Consider the following 18,984-nt stretch of genomic DNA (forward strand, 5'->3'; position numbering starts at 1 on the left):
TATGGTAGCTTATCTGCACTTATAGAAAGGCCTTCCTTCATTGATGTGATTGTTCCCCTTCCCTTTCTTATGACTGACTATCCTCTGCTGCCTTCAGGTCCTAATCAGAACACTATTTGGATTTCCGCCTGGATCAGTGCTTCCAGAATAGCTATTCTTGGATCTCAGATATATGCTTGTTACAGCCTCTCACTTTGGCCTTTTAGTTTTAGGTTAACAAGACAGTAAAAGCAATCCTAACATGCCTTTCCAACTTCTTAACCCTCCACGCAGGCTTGGTGGCTTCTTACCCATCCTCTCCTCGCCTCTCAGTAGAAGAGCCCCAGCGCCTCTGACCTGGATCTTATCGCCTCTCACCTCTGCATTTCTAACCCCCATCTCTCTCCTATGAGGGTTTGGACATGTTTAAGTCTCTCCTACTTAATTACACTCTTGCCCCGCTCCACGTCCTCCTCTGTCTACTGCCATGGACTCTGTGTCACTCCTAAACCCCAGAAGCCTCAATCTACATTCATTACCTCCACTTCTCAAATCCCATTACCTTCTCATAGTTCTGGTTTGATACCTATCATGCCACTGAAACTGTTGTCAGGGTCTCCAGTTGCTAAATCCAAGCACACTTTCAGCTCTTGCCTTTCTTGACCTTTCTGTTGAGTGACCCTAATGACTCACACCTTGAAGTCTTTTTATTTTGCTCTAATAACAACACATTCTCCTTGTTTTCCTCTTTTCAAGTTTTCATCTGGTTATTTCTATTCAGTCTTCTTTATGATCACTTCTCTGCCTATTTCATAAAATGTTGATAATCACCAGGATTTTGTCCATGATTCTCTTAGGCTCTAACAGGCTCACACATTTAGTACAGTCTCTTCTAGCACGATTTGTCTCTGAAATAATTTTCTTTAAAAATATAAGCTAAACTATGTACTTGTATCCTCCTTTTGCCCAAATGCTTCGAGTATTACTGAGCAAAAATGCTCCTCATCCGTTGAGCACAAGCAGGCAGGCTCTGCCTTGGGTAATGGTGTTCTTTGCATCCTGATTTATTGAATTTTGCAGCGTGAATGAGATTTTACTTTCTGTAATTTTATGTTCTGGCAAACACAATGACTGATGAGGTGTGTAAATAATAATGTGAGTTCTCTTGCAAAGAGGTCATGTAGGATTATTACGAATCAAAACTTTTACTATTCAGGGCACCTTCGAGCATCTGGGGGTGGGTGGGGAGACAGAGGGCAAAGAACAAGAAGCAGAAAGGTTTTCTGTCTGGATTCATAAACGATCTAGTACGTGGGAGAGCTATATGACAATAGATGAGACTCCTGACTTCTGTGCCTCAGTTTCCCCATTTGTAAGTTGGGATAGTAATAGTACCGAACTTCAAAGATAGTAGCTGAGGGTTAAGAAGCCTACATACTAAAACACCCAGACTGGTGCTTTCAACCGCGTGGTCAGTGCAGTTCTACCTGTGAGCTGTCGTTCCGTACCTGGAAGTCCCCCACGTCCCTCAGGTGCAGCGTATTCAAACCGAAGGTGTCATCTCCCCCTCCAGAACTCTTTTTCTTATGTTCTTGAAAGCCGTGATTTTCCAGAATTAAAAAAAAAACAAAACTATATACTTGTATATAATTTTAGATTGACAGTAAAAATTTTATTACAAGTTTTAAGTAGATGCAAATTTTTGGTTCATCATAAATATTGACATTGTCAAATCTGCCATGTTACTCTTAAATCTATCCAGTGATTCTGTATATCATATCAATTCGTACTTATGTATTTTTTTAAAATACATTAACAAGCTTTTTGTTTAGGTCAAATATTTTTCTTTTATCTCCTTGAACTCGTATTTATGTCCCATTTTCTTTATAAACTCTTATTATATTTTATTAAATATATTTATCCATAACAATATCATACATATAAATATATATTTTAGTTTATTTCTTGAGTCCTTAAGGCTCTGCTTGTTATTGGGTCTTAGAGTAGTTCTTACCATGGTTATCCGTATCCAGTTAATTAAAACAGCAAAATATTATGACTTTTAACAATTATTAAACATGAAAAGTAAACATTTATTGGAAATGCATCTCCTAAGGAAATGAATAGGTTTTTTTCTTCATTAGCCCAGGTACCCTTGGATGATTATAAGATATTCCTGGAGGGAGATAGGGTCTCAGGAACAGTTTTATGCCTATTTTTTTTTTCTTGTAGATGTGAGCCCTAGTAACCCAATTTATTTAAATAGGTAGATAGAAGAGGAAGGAGTTTCGATAAAGGAAGATCACTCAATTCCTTGAACTCCTTCTGAGTTTTATGCCAAAAAATCAGTGATCTGTCATCTAAAATTATTCTTCGTAATCAGGTGCCTCAAATGCAATGTAGTTATCATCTTTCTCTCTAACTCGACTCTTTTTCTTTTTTTTATTTTATTGAGGTACAATCGTCATATAACATTATGTTACTTTGAGGTGTACCACATGATTTTATATTTGTATGCACTGCAAAATGATCACATAAATCTAGTTTCCACTCATCACCGTATATAGTTACAATTTTTTTTATAATGAGACTTTTTAAGGTTTACTCTCTTAGCAACTTTCAAATATGCAGTACAGTACTAATTGTAGTCACCATGACTTATTGATTTTATAACTTTCGACTTCCGTTACCTCTTTTTATGTTCCTAAGAAAAGTGATTTCACAGACCACTCACTAGGTCCTCCCTCAGTTTAATTGAAAGCAGTGAATTCAAAACCACTTGACTTGCAAATGATTTATTAATCATTATAGTAATTCAGTTTTGCAATTTCTGAAATATATTAAAAAATGCTTTACCAAGATTTATCAAAGGAGTATTATGCTTTTTCTCTTGTACTTAGGGTCACATGATTTGATCCAATTTAGTTGGAAAGGGTTAGGAAAATTAAAAACTGTTAACTTTAACATACATTTGCCAATACAAGCTTTTTGATTAAATGCTTATTTCTAATTATGTACTTTATATTTTTATCAGAATCTTGGAGCTGCAGATTTAGTTCATTCATTTAATGGAAATTGTCCAATGTATAACTCTTTGCCAAAGCCAGTCATCAAACCAGTCAGCCAAACCAACTTCCTTTTCTGTCATTTTTCAATTTAAATAAAAATGTTAACATATGTTCTGCGATAAGTATTTTACTTTGAAATTTTATTTCTGAGATGAATAGACAGATAAGGCATAGTGTTTTGTCACCGAGATGAAATAGGTTTATCAGGGCTTTGATTTGTTTTATTCTTATGAGACTCTTCCTCATGAGCTATGTATATTTCAGTTTTAGTTGGAAGATGGAAGTTTACAAGATAACTGAAAATTGTCACTGCTGCCCTATTGTATAATATATCTGAATTCAAAACAACCCAAGTAGGGTCAAAATACCATTCTATCACTTTATCTAGTTCTTACCAGAAATATGTTTAGGTAGGGAAAGACATAATTTATGGTGTCTTTATTAAAGGCAATGTTGCTAGCACTAGTATTTTAAAATATTCCTGTATTTCTACCCCTGGGGTTTTTCACATCCTGGAACAATGTACTTGAAATGGGTGAGATATGCCTTCTACTTTAAATTGGGAAAGGGGAATTGCGAAAGGGGAGCATAGTGGAAAGGGGAACCTGTGTCTTAATCTCAGAGCTATTCTTAAGTAGATCGGTTTTAGGAAAGACTGCATGGAAGTCCTGGATTTGGGAATTAATCCCCTTAAAACTGTCCATTGCCCCTGTACCCTTTGGGAAGTTCTCACATATATATCCCTAAGGTGCCTGCATATCTGTTTGAATACCTTAGCAAATGCCACCGCCATCCCAGGCTGTGTAATTCATCATCCAAACCCAGAATACTTTTAAGAGTGAAAAGGGCCACTGTTAATAATTGAGCTGGGACAGCAGTTGTAAACAGAACTTAGGGTCGGTCAGCTATTAATCTTTCTAGAATTAGTCTCTATCTCTGAATTCTAGTTTCGGTGCCAGCACATTGGCGTTAATTTCGGTAATAACTTTCTGACTGGTGTTCCTGTCTATTCTCTTGTTCCCTCCAATGTTCTCCCCATTGCAGTAGTAATTTTTTTTTTTCCAGAAAGGAACATTAATGATGTCTCCTCTGTGACTTAAAATGTTTTAACAGATCCTTAATGTTGTGGTTCCCTCAATTCGAAGACCCAAGGAGCCAATCGAGATGAATTGTGAGCCTTTATTAGCCTGCAGGGTTAGAAGAGATCAGTCCTGAGCTCCCAAAGGAGACAGTTTATAAAACCTAGAACCACACTTTGGTTAACAAGTAAGCAGATTACCACACCCTGGTTAACATCAAAACAAATAAGCAGATTACAGAATCAGAAATTGGCCTTTAGCATATCTTTGAGCAGATTACCACACCCTGGTTAAGCATATCTTTGAGTAGATTACAGAAGCAGAGTAAATCCTTAATACTGGCTTACTGGAAAATTTTCCACCCTTAATGCCTAATGGAAAATCTGAATTCCTTAACATGGACTACAAGGTACTTCAAGATATGTGGCCCTTGGTTGCTCTTTAGCTTCTTCTCTCGCAAGGAGTTCTTCTCTTCAGTCCTGCTACTCATGCTCCACCCAACCTCATACTCCAGGTACATTACAGCCACACCTAACTACCTGCACACCTGACTTGTAGCACAGTGCCTCAGAATTATGTGTGTGCTGCTTTCCTGCCTGCACATCCTCTCGTTCTTTTCCCTGCCTCATTTTTACCTCCTTAAATCCTGCTCTTCCTAATCGTCTAGTTGAGATATCTCTGATGTATACTTCTTCCTGAAGTTTTTCCTCGCTGCCCCCACCCCCACCTCCGGCCTCAGGCCTACTCCCATCACATATTACAAATACTACATTGTATTTGCCAGTTGAGAAACATTCCCCACTTGATTGGAGACAATTCGAGGGGAGGATTGTGTCCTTTTCATCACTCTATTACCACCTTTTGTCACTGCCAGCTAAGTGATCTGTAATATTAGTGAAGCAAAGAGTGCTCGCCTAGAGAATGTGGGCAGGCCAGGTGGAGGTGAGACTGTGGCAAGAGCAGTTCCCTTCCTCTACTTCCTATTGTTATGGGTGGACAATTTTCCAGTAAGCCAGTATTAAATATTTACTTCTGATTCTGTTAACCAGGGCCTGGTAATCTGATCAAGGATATGCTAATGGCCAACTGTTAACCAGGGTGTGGTGATCTGCTCAGGGATGCGCTGGTGGCTATATGAACTGCCTCTTCTGGGAGCTCAGGGCTGATCTCTTCTAACCCTTTGTGGTGGAGAGTCAGTCGCCAGATGGCTAATAAAGGCTCACAATTCGTCTCAATTGGCTCCGAGGGTCTTGGATTTGATTGCGGATTTGATCGCACCACAACACCATGTCTGTCTGCTGCTTTCTTTCCCTGATGTTCTTTGAATTTATTGCCTTGTTATGTTGTGGAAAAATTGGAAAATCGTTACTGGAAAATTGTCCACCCATAATAGTTTCTCTTATGAAAGACCTCTCTTGTTCATTTTAACCAAATTTTACCTATGTTAAAAAAAAAAAAGAAAGAAAGAAAAGAAACTTTAGTGAGATGTGAGAAAATTAGGTTGAAAATATGTAAGATTGTAAGAAATTACCAAAATATGATATTCTTGTGTGCTGTTTTGAATTCTTCTCTAGTGATGGTTGTAGTGTGTGGTAGCAGAAGGTATATAAGGATTTGAGTTCAAGTAATGGCACCGGGAACTTTTAGGTTGTGGATCTCATGATTTAAAAAAAAAAAAAAATACTTATCATAAACTATTTTAAATAAAACAGTAGGTTTTTTTTTTCTATTTTGCTATAGTCAAACAGTTTCTGTTAAGAAAGGAAGAGATAATGTTTTTCTGGAACCGTTTTCTGCTCAAAGTGAGTCTGATCTCCTCTGGGCAGTCATGTGATACGGCATGAGAATTCAGCAGCTGACATGCTTGAAAGAACCCTGGGAAGTGCTGACAGGGGAGCCTGCCCAGCTGCCACCCACAGAGCCGCTTGGAGTGTTGCATGCTTTCTGCACTGGAGCACCTGGGGAGCAGAGCATACTTTGATTGTTCTTCAGTTTCTTTGTTCTCTGTGTTATTTTGACATAGATTCAAAAATGCTTTTGAAGGGCCTGGATTTGTCTAGAGTCAGCTCGGGCACTCATCTTAAACTTAATCTTCTACTTTTTTTTTCCTCCTCCTTTTCCCCGTCTCAGATGGTTGATCACAATAGGCACGAATGTGTCTTCCATGGGTCGTGTTTCATAAAATATTTTATCCCATGGCTTTTATATATTTGTTGTTTTTCATGTTTAGGGAGGTGAAGGGCTGAGTTCTGTCTCACACAGAAAGTTCTTTCTTCATTAATGGCACCTAGTGCCCCTTTTCACCAAAAATAAATTAAAAGGAGAAACTGTTGAAAATGATTAAGGCTCAAATACTTCGAAATGAAACTATCAAGAGTGGTAGAAACTTCACCATATTTACATGCCACGTATATTTGTATGTATGGTAAAGTATGTATATATGTTGTGTTCTTCTTGTCAATGAAATAGGTTTTCTATGACCAGTTTCTGTGACTCACACCTTCTTAGTTGTGTAAATGTGTGATAGGAATATTGCTGATTCCCTTACTATGGTCATTTTATTATACTATTCTTCTTCCTGATTAAATAAGATATAAAGGATGGAATTTTAGGCAGTTGATTGAACGGCTAAAGAAAGTAGTGGTTTTAGAGTTAATGATTCTGGACATTTTCTTGCTTATCATAGGAAACTAGTTTTTTCTTTAATCTAGAGGTTGATACAAACTTCTGAGAAGCTGACCTTGATTTAACCTTATTTGAATTGTAAGAGGATTTTCTCCATGAATATAATAAGAGATTTGATTGGGATGTGCCAGTAGCCTACTGATGAAATGTATTTTATGTATTATTTGCTATATTATTGTGTCTTGAATTTTATAAAATTTCAAATATGTTGCATGCTCTACCAGCTAAGGTGACTAGTTTGTCTATGTTTTGTGTGACCTATTCCAGAAAGAGAGCTGCTCCAGGAATTATTCAAAGCTGAGCAGGTGATTTTTGGGGAGTCAGAAGTGAGAGTTACTCACTTTAGCTTCTGGACTATAAATTTTGAAAGCTGTTCTATGAATTAACAAAAGTAGGCACCTTAAAAACTGATGATATATGGGAGCTTAATTTTTCCTTGCTACATATTCTTCAGATTTTTTGGGTTGTAGGATATTTTATGAAGGATATTTAGTGAGAACATTTCTTGTTTAAAGTTTTTTAGTGTTATATCCTTAGTCTTATAACACTCCTGACCTGAGATTGTGAGGAGAGAAGAGAATCTGGTATTTCTCATATCCATTCAGGCATGAATCAAATATTTTCTGGGTGACCATCATGCCCCAGGAACCAGGGGTTAGTGATCAGCAAGAGACAAGGTCCCTTGTTATGCAATCAAATCCAAGACCCATGGAGCCAATTGAGATGAATTGTGAGCCTTTATTACCCAGCCGGTGACTGACTCTCTAAGACGCAGGGCAAGAAGAGATCAGCCCTGAGCTCCCAGAAGAGGCAGTTTATATAGCCACCAGCATATCCCTGAGCAGATCACCACGCCCTGGTTAACAGTTGGCCATTAGCATGTCCTTGATCAGATTGCCCTGGTTAACAGCATCTCCTTGATCAGATTACCCTGGTTAATAGAGTCTCCTTGATCAGATTACCACACCCCGGTTAACAGAATCCTTGATCAGATTACCACACCCTGGTTAACAGAATCAGAAGTAAGTATTTAATACTGGCTTACTGGAAAATTGTCCACCCATAACAGTCTCAAGGAGTTTATATTTCAGGGGAAAGGCAGACCATAAATATGTGTTAAAATATTAGATAAAATATTAGATTAGATTGAAAATAAGATGATGTGCCAGAAAGACTAAGAGGCTACTTCCATTGAGTGGCCAGTAAAAGCCTCTCTGAGACGATATTCAAACTGAGATTTGAATGGCAGGAAGGGAGAGGATGGTAGGATGAAAGAACAGCTGGAACAGTGGCACTAAGGGAGAGACAAATAAAGGTGTTCCACTAGAGACAGTCGCAGCTTGACAGAGGGCGTGTTCCAGGGATCATCTGTGGACTCCTAGAGGATATACGTGTGAGTCCCTGTTAGCCGATATGGTTCAGTAACAAAAAAAGCAACTCATGCCTGCCTGACATCTTTATTTGTGATAAAACTAGTATATCTGGAATTCAGAAAGATATACAGACAAATTTATATATCTTTGTAAACTGAATGAAAAAATGATAGTTAAATTGAAAGATAGTTTAATGTAATTGATTACCCTTCAGCAGAGAGAACTGATTTTTAAATGCCAGCTGGGAGGTTTCTAGGTATATCCCAGTGCCAAGGAAGGAGCTGTCGAGGGCATGCTCGTCAAGTTCACAGATGACAAAATGCAGGAGCAACAGCAGGTCTGTTGAGTGAAAGAGCAGGGATCAAAGAGATTTTGACAAATTGGGAAGCATTCCTGTTATTCATTGCTGTGAAACAAGCCACCTCGGAGTTTAGTAGCTTTAAATTATGGCAACATAAATTTTACTTATGAATGTGTGACTTGGACAGGGCTCGGCATAGGCAGCTCATCTCTGTACCACTTAATCTCGTCTGGAGAGGCTCGAAGGCTAGAGCCAAGTCTCTGACATGTGTCTGGTGGTGGGTCTTGGCACTGGCTGGGCTGGGGTTGGAGCACCCACATGTGGACTTTGCATGTTGTTGCTCGGCTTCCTCGCAGGGTAGCGGTTGGGTTCCCAGTGCAAGCATCCAGAGGAAGACAGAGAGGGAGGGAGTGGCAAAAGCTGTCATCTTTTATGGCCAACTCTCAGAAGTCAGATAGTGTTACTTCCTTATTCTCTTGATTTGTAGTGAAGAGAAGGCCAGCCCACATTTAAAGGGACCAGAGATTAGATTATACCATTTGATAGGAGGAATGTCAACTAATTTGCAGTGATTCTTTAAAGCATGAGAGTCTGTCTTCTTGACAAAAATTATTTATATTCTTCCTGCATGTGACATGTACCCACCTGTCCTCATCAATTAGATTCTTTGAGTATCATTCTTTAAATTTAACCCCTTGAGTCTAGTTCCTCTTGATCTGAAGACCTGTGAATTAAGAGGGTAAGAAAGATACATCCACCCTCCCCCATTCAGCATAGAGCGATGGGACATATATAGGACTGGATAACTGGTATGGAAACCTCCATTTAGCACAGGGAGAAAATGGAAGGCACATAGCAGTCATTACTCCATAATAGGTCTGAAGTCTAGAGAGGCACATGTAGCCATTTCTTTGACTAGAGCTTGGTCTTACTGCCTAGAAGTTGTTCACCGTGATGACTGGTTCTGCTCTCTGGGCTTTTGATTCTGTTCTGAATGTTTCTTCCCTTTCTGTAAAAAGCAGTGTGTATTCATTGCTGAGTATTCTCAGCCTGCTGTTCCTCTGATGAAAATGGGGTTCCACAATCCTCTTGTTAATGTGTGGTGTCTCTGTCTCTTTCACCCCAAGCTGATTTTTTTTTTTAAATGTTGTGGATTTCTTATAAATCAACTTATAATCAACTCGGTTAGACAAAGATAGTGCCCATAAATTGCTTGGAAATAAGCTCTTCTATACTGTTGATGTAAGAACATCCAAACCTATAAAGAATTTTTATAAGATTTATTTTTTTGAGCCAAACTTAACAACAGTTGCCAGGGAGCAGGATATCAAATGCTCCTGAGAATTTGTTTTGCAGTTTCTTTTATGCATTTGAAATTAAGGATGGAACTTAAAGAAGATTACAGGAGGGTGGGAGAAAGCAAGGTGGGGATTGGATCATGGTTAGTCAGCAAGTTTAGGTGCTCCCCTGAGGGTGGTTATGCCTCTGAGGGGTCTGAAAAAGGATTATTTTGCCATTTTAAAGATGTGCTCACTAGATGCACAGAAACTACAGGCAGGCCTTGCATAAGGAAAAGATAAGCCTTTTAGTAAAGAAGTTATATACCCAGGGTGTGACTACCCACCACGATTTGCCCAGTTAGGAATTTTATGATCAGATCACCTTGTGAGGTTACTTTCCATAGAACCCCTTTTCATTCACAGTACTTTAGATTCCTTGTATAGCTGTTGGGGAACAATGCCCTTAGGATTGTTAGAAGTCCTTTTGTTAGTTTGAAAGGGTCTGAGGCCTCCTATTAGATCTTTTCTGAGGACTTAATAATGAGTTTTATAGTTATATTCCTGTTTTCCTGAGGAACTCTGAATTCAGTCTCTGCCCAGAAGTAATTTCTTAATTGTGGCACCGTTTGCCTCCTGATAAGTCTAGGGATGAGAAACCTCTATTTTAAACCCAGTAAGTCCTGGCTCTTTTATATTTAACAGTTCTTTTCATTTTCTTTCTTTCTTTCTTTCTTTTTTTTTTTTTAAAGCTTATCTCTCTCTCTCTCCTTGCATTTCATTATAAGCAGCAAAAGCCAATCTGCACTTTCAACAGTCTGCCTGCAAATCTCTTTATCTGGATCATCCAGTTCATTAGGTACATCTTTTATTTTGCATGTTGCCACAGGCAACAGCATTGCTAAACTCTCTGCCTCTAGATAGTAAAGTCCCCTTCTTCCTCCTTCTAATAGCTTTCTCTTTGTTTTTCTGTAGGCCCTCACCAGTGGCCGCCTTAAGGGCCCTGAGACTTCCACTACCACTTTCAAGGCCCTTCCTGCTGTCTCATCCCAAAAACACACAGAGTAGAGTGAAGGGAGCGGGACCAGATTATGTAAGGCCTTATAGACCATCATAGGGATTTTTGACTTAACTTTAAGAAGGCAGACCACTGGAAGATGTTGAACAGGAGAGTAAACTGATTTGACCTGTTTGTAAAGAATTTCTCTAATTGCCAAGGTAGAAGCAGGGATACTATTAAAGGAGTTGTTTAAGAAATCCAGGTGAATGGTGATGGCTTCTTGGATGAGGGAGTGGTGAGAATTCTTCAGATTCTGTTTATATTTCTAACATAGAGTCCACAGGATTTGCAGGTGGATAGAAGAGATAGAGGATAAAGAGATTTCATTCAGAGTCAATGGAAAGGTGTTGTCTATTTACTGAGATGGGGAAGACTGGAGGAGAACAGGTATTTTTAAAGGGAGAGTAGAATAATTTCCCTTATGAACCTGTAAAGTTTGAGATTTTAATAGGCATTGAAACAGAGATGTCAAGTAGGCAGCTAGATTCAGGAACAGTTCTGGTCTGGCTATGCATTTGGGAGCTGTCAGTGTATAGATGACATTTAAAGCCATGAGCCTAGATGTAACTTGATGTAAGGTGTGGTGAGCCGAGGGCCATCTAGCCTTTCCTGGTTAGGGGGATAATGAGCAGCCAGGAAAGGAGATTGTGAAGCTGTGGACAGTGAGGTGGGAGGGGAAGTCGGAGGAAGTGGTGTCCTAGAAACCAGGCGACAAATTCATTTCAAGAAAGTAGGTGAAGATGCTGCATCTATAATTTGATTTAACAACAATGGAGGTCATTGCAGTGGATGCTGGACTGTGTTCTAAATGGGTTCAAGAGATTTATTTTAAAATGCAGAGGTGAAATGGGCAGATACAGTGTTGACAAGGTGTTTTTGTTTGTTTTAATATGGGAAAAATAAAGCCTAGTATTCTCCTAGGAATGATTCTGTAGAAAGAAGAACTTTGGTACTGGAAAGAGAGTAGGAAGTTTCAGGAACCACATTTCTGAACATGTGGGAATGGATGGGCTTAAGTGAAGCATGGACAGTTCATCAATAAAAGTGGAGAAGACAGGACACTAGCATGGGTACATACAGGTTGGTAGGTTTGGTGAGAGGGGATGCATGTTCTCTTCTGATTGCTTCAGCTTTCTCAGAGAAATAAGCAAGATTATCATCTAAGAATGAGAAAGGGGGAGGAGAAAGTGTGAAGGAGATATCCAGGCAAGTGAAAGAACAAAATGTGGTAAGATTCTGGGTTCCCTCAGGTTATTGATAATGAATTTCAGGTGAGCCTATCTATGGTCTTGCAGGTTGAGTCTCCAGTTAGTCAGCCTCTCAGGTGCTGGCTTGGAGAAAGTAGAGTTGGCGGGGTTTTTTTTTCTGGTGTGTATTATAAAGATTGTGCAGGGTAATTGAGGAAGACTGCCAGCGAATGAATAAATGAGTAGAAAGAGAAGTGAGGACTTGGGAAGAAGGGAACATGAAAAGATTGTAGGATCACTGAATTGTGTGTCTAAGTGGAATCAGAATATCAGAAGGGAGATGAAAAAAGAGGAGTTGGTAGTTGTGTGTAAAAATCTTGAAACTTCCTGTTCAGACTGTACTCTAGAGAACGGCTTGGCCTGAGATTAACAAGCACCGGTGTTCAGTTCCTTGGATCCACTGTTCTGCTCTTTTGAGCAAGTAGTTTAAACACCCAGTGTCTCAGTTTCCTTATGTGTAAAATGGTAATTATAGTAGTTACTACTTCATTAGAGTTATTAAGAGAATTGAGTATATATGTGTAAGGTCTTCAGTGGTACCTGGCACGCGCTAAGCTTTCAATAAATGTTAGCTATTACTGTTGTTATCTCTGTGACTCATAGAGTGGAGCCAGGGTCCATGGGTGAGAACTGGGGCCAGTGACACTTGATGAGGAGCCAGACGGTCCCATGGTGATTCATTAGAATCCACTTTCGTTGAAAAAAATGGGGCCCAGTTACAATTCCTCCCCTTCACTGCAGATTGCCTGATGACAGGTCCTTGTTTTAGTCCCTGCTACGTGTCAGCTCGGTTGTGGTGCCTGAGCGCACGGTACCTGAGGAGCAACTCAAACCATGTTCTGTTGATGTTGCTTAGAGGGCCTGAGATCTGTCTGCAGGGGCACTGGGAAAAACACAAATAGCTATCACCACACTCCTGGATTTCTTGGAACATATGTGCAAGTCCTGGGACTCCCTAAGATTAAACAGTAGTATCCTTTTTTTGAGATCTTTGTGGCTCCATTGTTCCTTATAGATGCCCAACTCTCTTTATACTCCCTTAGATCAAGAGGTTGTCTTTGTTTTACTGACAAAAACTGTGTATGTTTTTAAAGCCTTTTTTTTTTTAATCTATAGTGTTCTTAAATTCTCCACGGGAGAATCAGCATTATACCCCCTGTGAAATAAGATGTAGTGAAGCTTTATCTAAAACATTTTAGGACTTATTCTACTATTAGAACTCTAGGAAACTTCAAAAGAACAGTTGTCAGATGAAAGGTTGGACCCTGAATTTTGAAGGTTAGGATATTGATTTACTGGATAGTGTTAGAGTTTTAAAATCTAATTCTGAGACTGTTACCTAGGAAATTGATGAAATTCAGACATTATCAGCCAAGGTGAATAAAAGATGCTCAGGGCATTTAGCCAAGACTGCCAGAGTAAGAAGGAACTTGTGCCCACCTGTTATTCTCCCTGGGTTACATAAATGCTGTTATTAAGATCGATGAGACTGAAGAGGGCAAGGCCATCTAACTGCTGGCCTCTTATCCCTTGGCAAAGGATTGGAGAGCCAAGGGGGGCTGTCATCCTGACTCTTCAGTGGTTGGTTATTGGGGTTGCAGTCTGTTAATGTTCTCATTTGTAAGGAAGCCCACTGTAGAAATCAGGATGAGAGAGCAGGGTCTACTTCTGTTAATTATTATCTTATCTTCCTACGAAACAGGACTGAGTTCAACTTGTAAGGATATACAAGCTACAGGGTATAAGTTTGAAATTGAAGGGATGGAGGTGGGGAAAGAGGAAGATTAAGTGAGTGAAAGATTTTTCTAGAGAATGAGCGGCTTGAATATTGAGAGAGAATGAGAGAGATAAGGCTCTCTGTCCTTGCGACTGTCCGGGTGGACAAGACAGCTTCACAGCAAAGTGCAGTTTAGAAAAGACATTCTGTTGCCCAGTGCCACAATTAATTGTGGTGAGCTCTCTGCTCCTCTTAGTTTCCCTGCCCAGGGCAGATGGAAAAACTAAATGGACCACTTCTCTTTTTGGAAGTCTTCTATAAACATGGGTTTCTTAGCTGAGTGTTTGTTAACTATTGGGTGGCACTGCTTTCAACATAGTACTCATTTGTAAAGGACCTGCAGTATTCCATGTTGTCACTTACAAACAGACCCACTTACTTTAAGAACAGTTGAGCTGGTAGGTACCATTTTTAAAAAACTTTAAGACTCTGTTCTACATTTCTGTATTTTGGGGAAGCTTTTTATTCATGTGCACACCACTCAAAGTTTTTCTCTTCAGTGACGCCTTCTTATAGTCACCCTGCAGAGCTTATTTTCTTTGTACCTAATTTTATTATCTAATACTCACTCATCTTATGCATATTATCCTCTCACTTATAGCATTGTGTCATGCTTCTGTGTCTGTGTGTCTCCTGCTAGGGCCTCAAGATTAGGGGTAGGTCTCAGTCATCTTTGTTGTCCCACACTCCCCAGGACAAGGTCTGACATATTATAAAGAACATGTATGATGGATATTCCGTAAATGTTAAATGAATGGGATATTGTGTCCGTTGGCAATTTCTTGTGTTCTTTTTCTCATTAGTTTTGGAATAGCTGCCTGATGTGTTTCATGGTGATCAGACATGCTATGTTTGATTGCTTGTTGATAATGAGTGGTGACAAGTGCCTCATAGTATGGCTGCTTTGGTCTTAAGGTCATTTCTTTCTCTTGGTTGAGTGTAAGTGGGTTTTACAATTTGAGATGTTAGCTTATGAAATCTGGTGGCTTGTGTTTATTATTTATGTTCTGAGGCATTTACCATCGTCTGACCTCTGTAATTCTGGATTTCCATTTGGATCAAATGAGATTTATGCATGGCGAGCGCTGGATTGATGCTTAGCATATCTGATGTGCAGTGTGCCAATCAAACAGCCTTTGAGTCTTGACTTTTTTTTTTTTTTGCTGCAAAATTGTAATTTCTAACTCATCTCAAACCTTCATTATACTTTTCACCTCACAAATCAGATTGCTCTATGGAAAGAGATTTATTTTAAAAGTGAAGAGATTATCATTAATATAAAAATTTTTAGTAGGCTAACTAATCTTTACTGTTACATTTAATTAAAAGTTTTCTTTCTATTTTCTTTATTTAGTTTTTTTTTAATAACTGAAAAACATTCTGGAGGCAAAAAAAAATTGGTTTGAGGAATCTGTAAAGTAGTTTTTTAGTGACACTGTTAGAAGGAGAGATTAAGAAGCTTTCTTCCAATTTCTGTTTTTTACTAGTTTCAACATGAGATGAGATAGTAGTAAACCCAGAGACCGCTTCCCCTTCCCTTTCCTTCCCTCTTTCTTGTCCTAGGCACTTACTGAGTCCTCATGTGTCAGTGTGGTCTAAGGCTGAAAATTAAGACATAATATGCATACCTTGACATCTGGGGGACACTGAGAGAGCCTCTCATGGCTCAACTCCAAGTCTCCTCCTTAAAGTGCTCTCATGGGTAGGATCCCCTTGACAAATAACCCTCCAGGATCCTAGCCAGCTAGCCAGCTCACATCTCGATTTTGGCCTTATGAAACTTGGTGAAAAGAAACCAGCTGATCTACAGAACTTAGAGATTATAAATGGGTATCATTGTAAGCTGCTAATAAGCTTCTGCTACTTAGGCAGCAATAGAAATGTAATGCAAGTGTTTATTTAAAATTTTTCTCAACAATAAATTTATTCTTCACAGTTCTGAAGGCAAGTGTTTAAACATGGCTAGTTGTGTATGTTTTCCTTGGTTTTATCCTCTTTGAAAAACCCAGGAATCATTTTATTTAACATGAATGGCATCCATCTAATGTTTCTATTTCATGAGGAGCATCCACAGCTTTATGTATCTAGAAGAAAGGGTCTGCTCTCTAACACACAGCTTAGCATTTGGGCTCATTTTACTCTACTTGGATGAATCAGTGTTTCCTTATGAACCATTATTTTAACAGCAGAGCCATATCTCTAAAAGCAGGTCATTGATTACAGCTTCTGCTTCAAATATCTTTTTTATTTTAAAAGTGAGTGTGTTTAGACCTTCAAAAATCAAGGCATGATTAGAAACAAAATAATAAGCATTGTTGTTAGTCGCTATATTTTTTAAACAGTTGGAAAACTGAAACTGCTTTATGAGTGGCAAATAGTGAAGATCATAGATGCACATGAATAGAGTTTAGTCCTGTAATAAAATCTGATAATAAAATGATTATGACATATATTTAGTATGAATAATTGTTATTATATTCATTGTAATTAGTAATAAAAGGTAAGAGGATTGCAAAAAAACTACTACAATAAGTATTTGTAATTATTGCTATTGTTGTATAGCAGAGCAAATATTTACGCTTTCGATGGAAGAAGGAACTGGGCAGGAAGGTTCTCTTGGACCTCTTTTCCGACCTGCGACTTCTGATTCCTGACCCAGAAGTGTCAGGAGAGTGCGCATGTTTTACTAGGGTGAACATGAGAATGCTGGGAATGCAGCGGCTCAAGGTGGGCCAGCTTCACCTCCCTGCTGTGCGAGCTGCCCTTCTTCATTCAGGAACATGAGAAAATGGAAGCTGGTTAACCGGGTTCTTGGGATCACCAGCATTTGTCAAGGACAGCTGGGGAGAGGTTCTGCTCTACCCTCCCCTGACCCTCCAGGGCTCCAGAATCCCTTCGACTTGTGTGCTTCTAGGGGAACCTGGATGCCCCTCTGTGCTTCTCCCTAGCTCTTCATCCAGATGGAGACGAGGCTAAAGGCTAAAGGCTTGTTTCTTTTTCTTTCAGTGATTTTATTTCACAAGGAGGGGATTTAAAGGAAGACCTCTCCCCAGGACCAAAAATTCTCCCATCACCGTCTGAAATTCTGTTCATTAAAGATGAATTTGAATTAATAAGCAAGTACCTCAGGCTGGCTAAAGGCACATTAGGAATGAGCCTCACACCTTAATAATAATCATCACTAGTGTATATTATTTACTTTGTATGAGCCAGGGGCTGTTCCAAAGGCTTTACATGAATTAACTTATTTAATCCTCACAGCAAGCCTAGAGGAAGGTTCAGAGATGTCCAGTAACTTGGTCCACGTTACATAGTTATGATGAGAGGAGAGGCAGGATGGAATCCAGCTGGGTGGGCACTGAGATCTGGACCATCCTCAGCCACTGTACTGAGCAGCCTGTCCCAAATATGTAATGAGGGTTTTATTTAATTTGATCGCTTTCCTCCTTACCTCTAGCAGTGACACTTATAAAGAACGGGACTAGAAGTGAGGAAGGTAAAGACCTTTTAGGGGGTTGTGATGGGGACTTTGGAAAAGAGACTTGGGAGGCATTCTCTGTGGCCGTTGTTTTCCCATCAAAAGCAGTAAGTCAGTCACTCATTAGCATCTTGAAATTGCCGATCTTATAATCAGTACGAGAATTCAACTAAGAACCCAGCGAGTACTTTCTCTCTTCTCTTCTCTGCTGCTTTCTAAACATTGACATCATTTACCTTTCAATGTTCTGGCTACAGAAAGCTCTTCTGTATGTTTTCTGTGCATATGATAAAGTGAATACTTTATTTATTATTTAAATGCCATTTAAAATAACACTTTGCAAATGCTCTTGAAATGAAGGCCAATGAAAAGCAACTAATTTCTATAATTACCCTTTTCTTCCTCACAGTATTGGCTGGATCCTGCAAAAACCCTCGCTGAACACAAAGAACTGATCAACAGTAGGTATCTAATTTTAACTTTGTTAAGGGGTGCCTTCAAAATGATGTAATGTCGGTGATTAGTTGGGTGCAGAAACAGGCTTTCAAACTACAGAGGTGAGTACTAGTTCTCATGTGCCAGAATATGGAAATTTGTGTGCATACATTGACTGGTCTCTGCAAACTCTGATTAAATTTGAGTTGATAAAGACTCCAAGTAGATCTTAGTATTGAAATTTGCTTGGGCTATTCTTGTTCTTGACTTTAGTCTGTGATTTTTCTAGTTGCTTATCTTTAAATTTTCACCTTAAAAGAGAAAAGGCAGAGAGGCACTGTATCGGAAAAAGGTAGATATCTGACCTTTTAAAATGCTTGATTTGAGTTTCTTTGATTAAGAAGGGGTTTGTCACACTGTTTAGTTTCTGAGTCAATAATTAAGAAATGCTCTTGTGACCTGAAAGATTTCAGTGGCTTCAGAAATGACCCATCTATTCTGCTTTAGGTTTTGTAAATATGAATCTTACTATAATTTAAGTTACATTTATTAACCTTAATTTTCGTAACCTAAGTTTTTATTTACAACTACGTGTACGCGCATGCATACCTGTACTCGTGGTCCTTAAGTATGCAAAAGAGTAGTTATTTTTAAAAAAGACTATCTTTAAAAACTATCGTAAAACATACTATTTTAAACATTTTTGAGTGTGAATTCAGTGACATTAGTACACTCACATTGCAGCTGACACCACTGTCCAACTCCAAAACTTCATCATCCTCCCAAACTGGAAACTCTGCACACATTAAACTGTTATGCTTTAATATGCAAATGATCGCTAATAAGACCCAGTTGATTCTTGTTGTCCTATTACCCCAATTCCAAGTCTGTACTTTCCATGTATATTGTCTCGGTTCCTGTGGTAAAATTGTGTGCATGGTGCTTCATGGACCCCAAGGGCAGGAACATACAGTAAGAATAAAACACCTATATTAAAATGGAAGAAAGATTATTTAACTGAACAATAGTCTTTATATCTTGTTTCATGAGATAGTTTGATAATTAATGAAGGAGAGTGGCTCTCAACATCTCTAGTAGATTAGTCAGAAGGAATATCCATAAAAATGACAGAATACTTGCTAGTCACCAAGATTCTCATAGGTGAGTCTTGATTGATCCCTGTGCTAATGGAAGACACTTTATTAATCATTAAAAACCTTGAAAT

At 38.9% G+C, this 18,984-nt stretch overlaps 1 protein-coding gene across 5 annotated transcripts in view; it reads left to right on the plus strand.

Moving 5' to 3' along the window:
* The window catches only part of EPB41L4A (erythrocyte membrane protein band 4.1 like 4A), a 211,479-nt gene that overhangs the window by 83,425 nt on the left and 109,070 nt on the right, over positions 1-18,984 (plus strand). For all 5 annotated transcript variants that reach the window (XR_001597196.2, XM_016147164.2, XM_016147196.2 and 2 more), the window contains one exon: positions 17,734-17,785. Coding sequence is in view for 4 of the 5 variants with exons in the window: in XM_016147164.2 (XP_016002650.2) it covers positions 17,734-17,785 (52 nt within the window). In the remaining variant the exon portion in view is untranslated. The remainder of the gene's footprint in view (positions 1-17,733; positions 17,786-18,984) is intronic.

This window comes from Rousettus aegyptiacus, unplaced genomic scaffold, assembly GCF_014176215.1.
Source record: "Rousettus aegyptiacus isolate mRouAeg1 unplaced genomic scaffold, mRouAeg1.p scaffold_m13_p_8, whole genome shotgun sequence".
Lineage (NCBI taxonomy): Eukaryota > Metazoa > Chordata > Mammalia > Chiroptera > Pteropodidae > Rousettus > Rousettus aegyptiacus.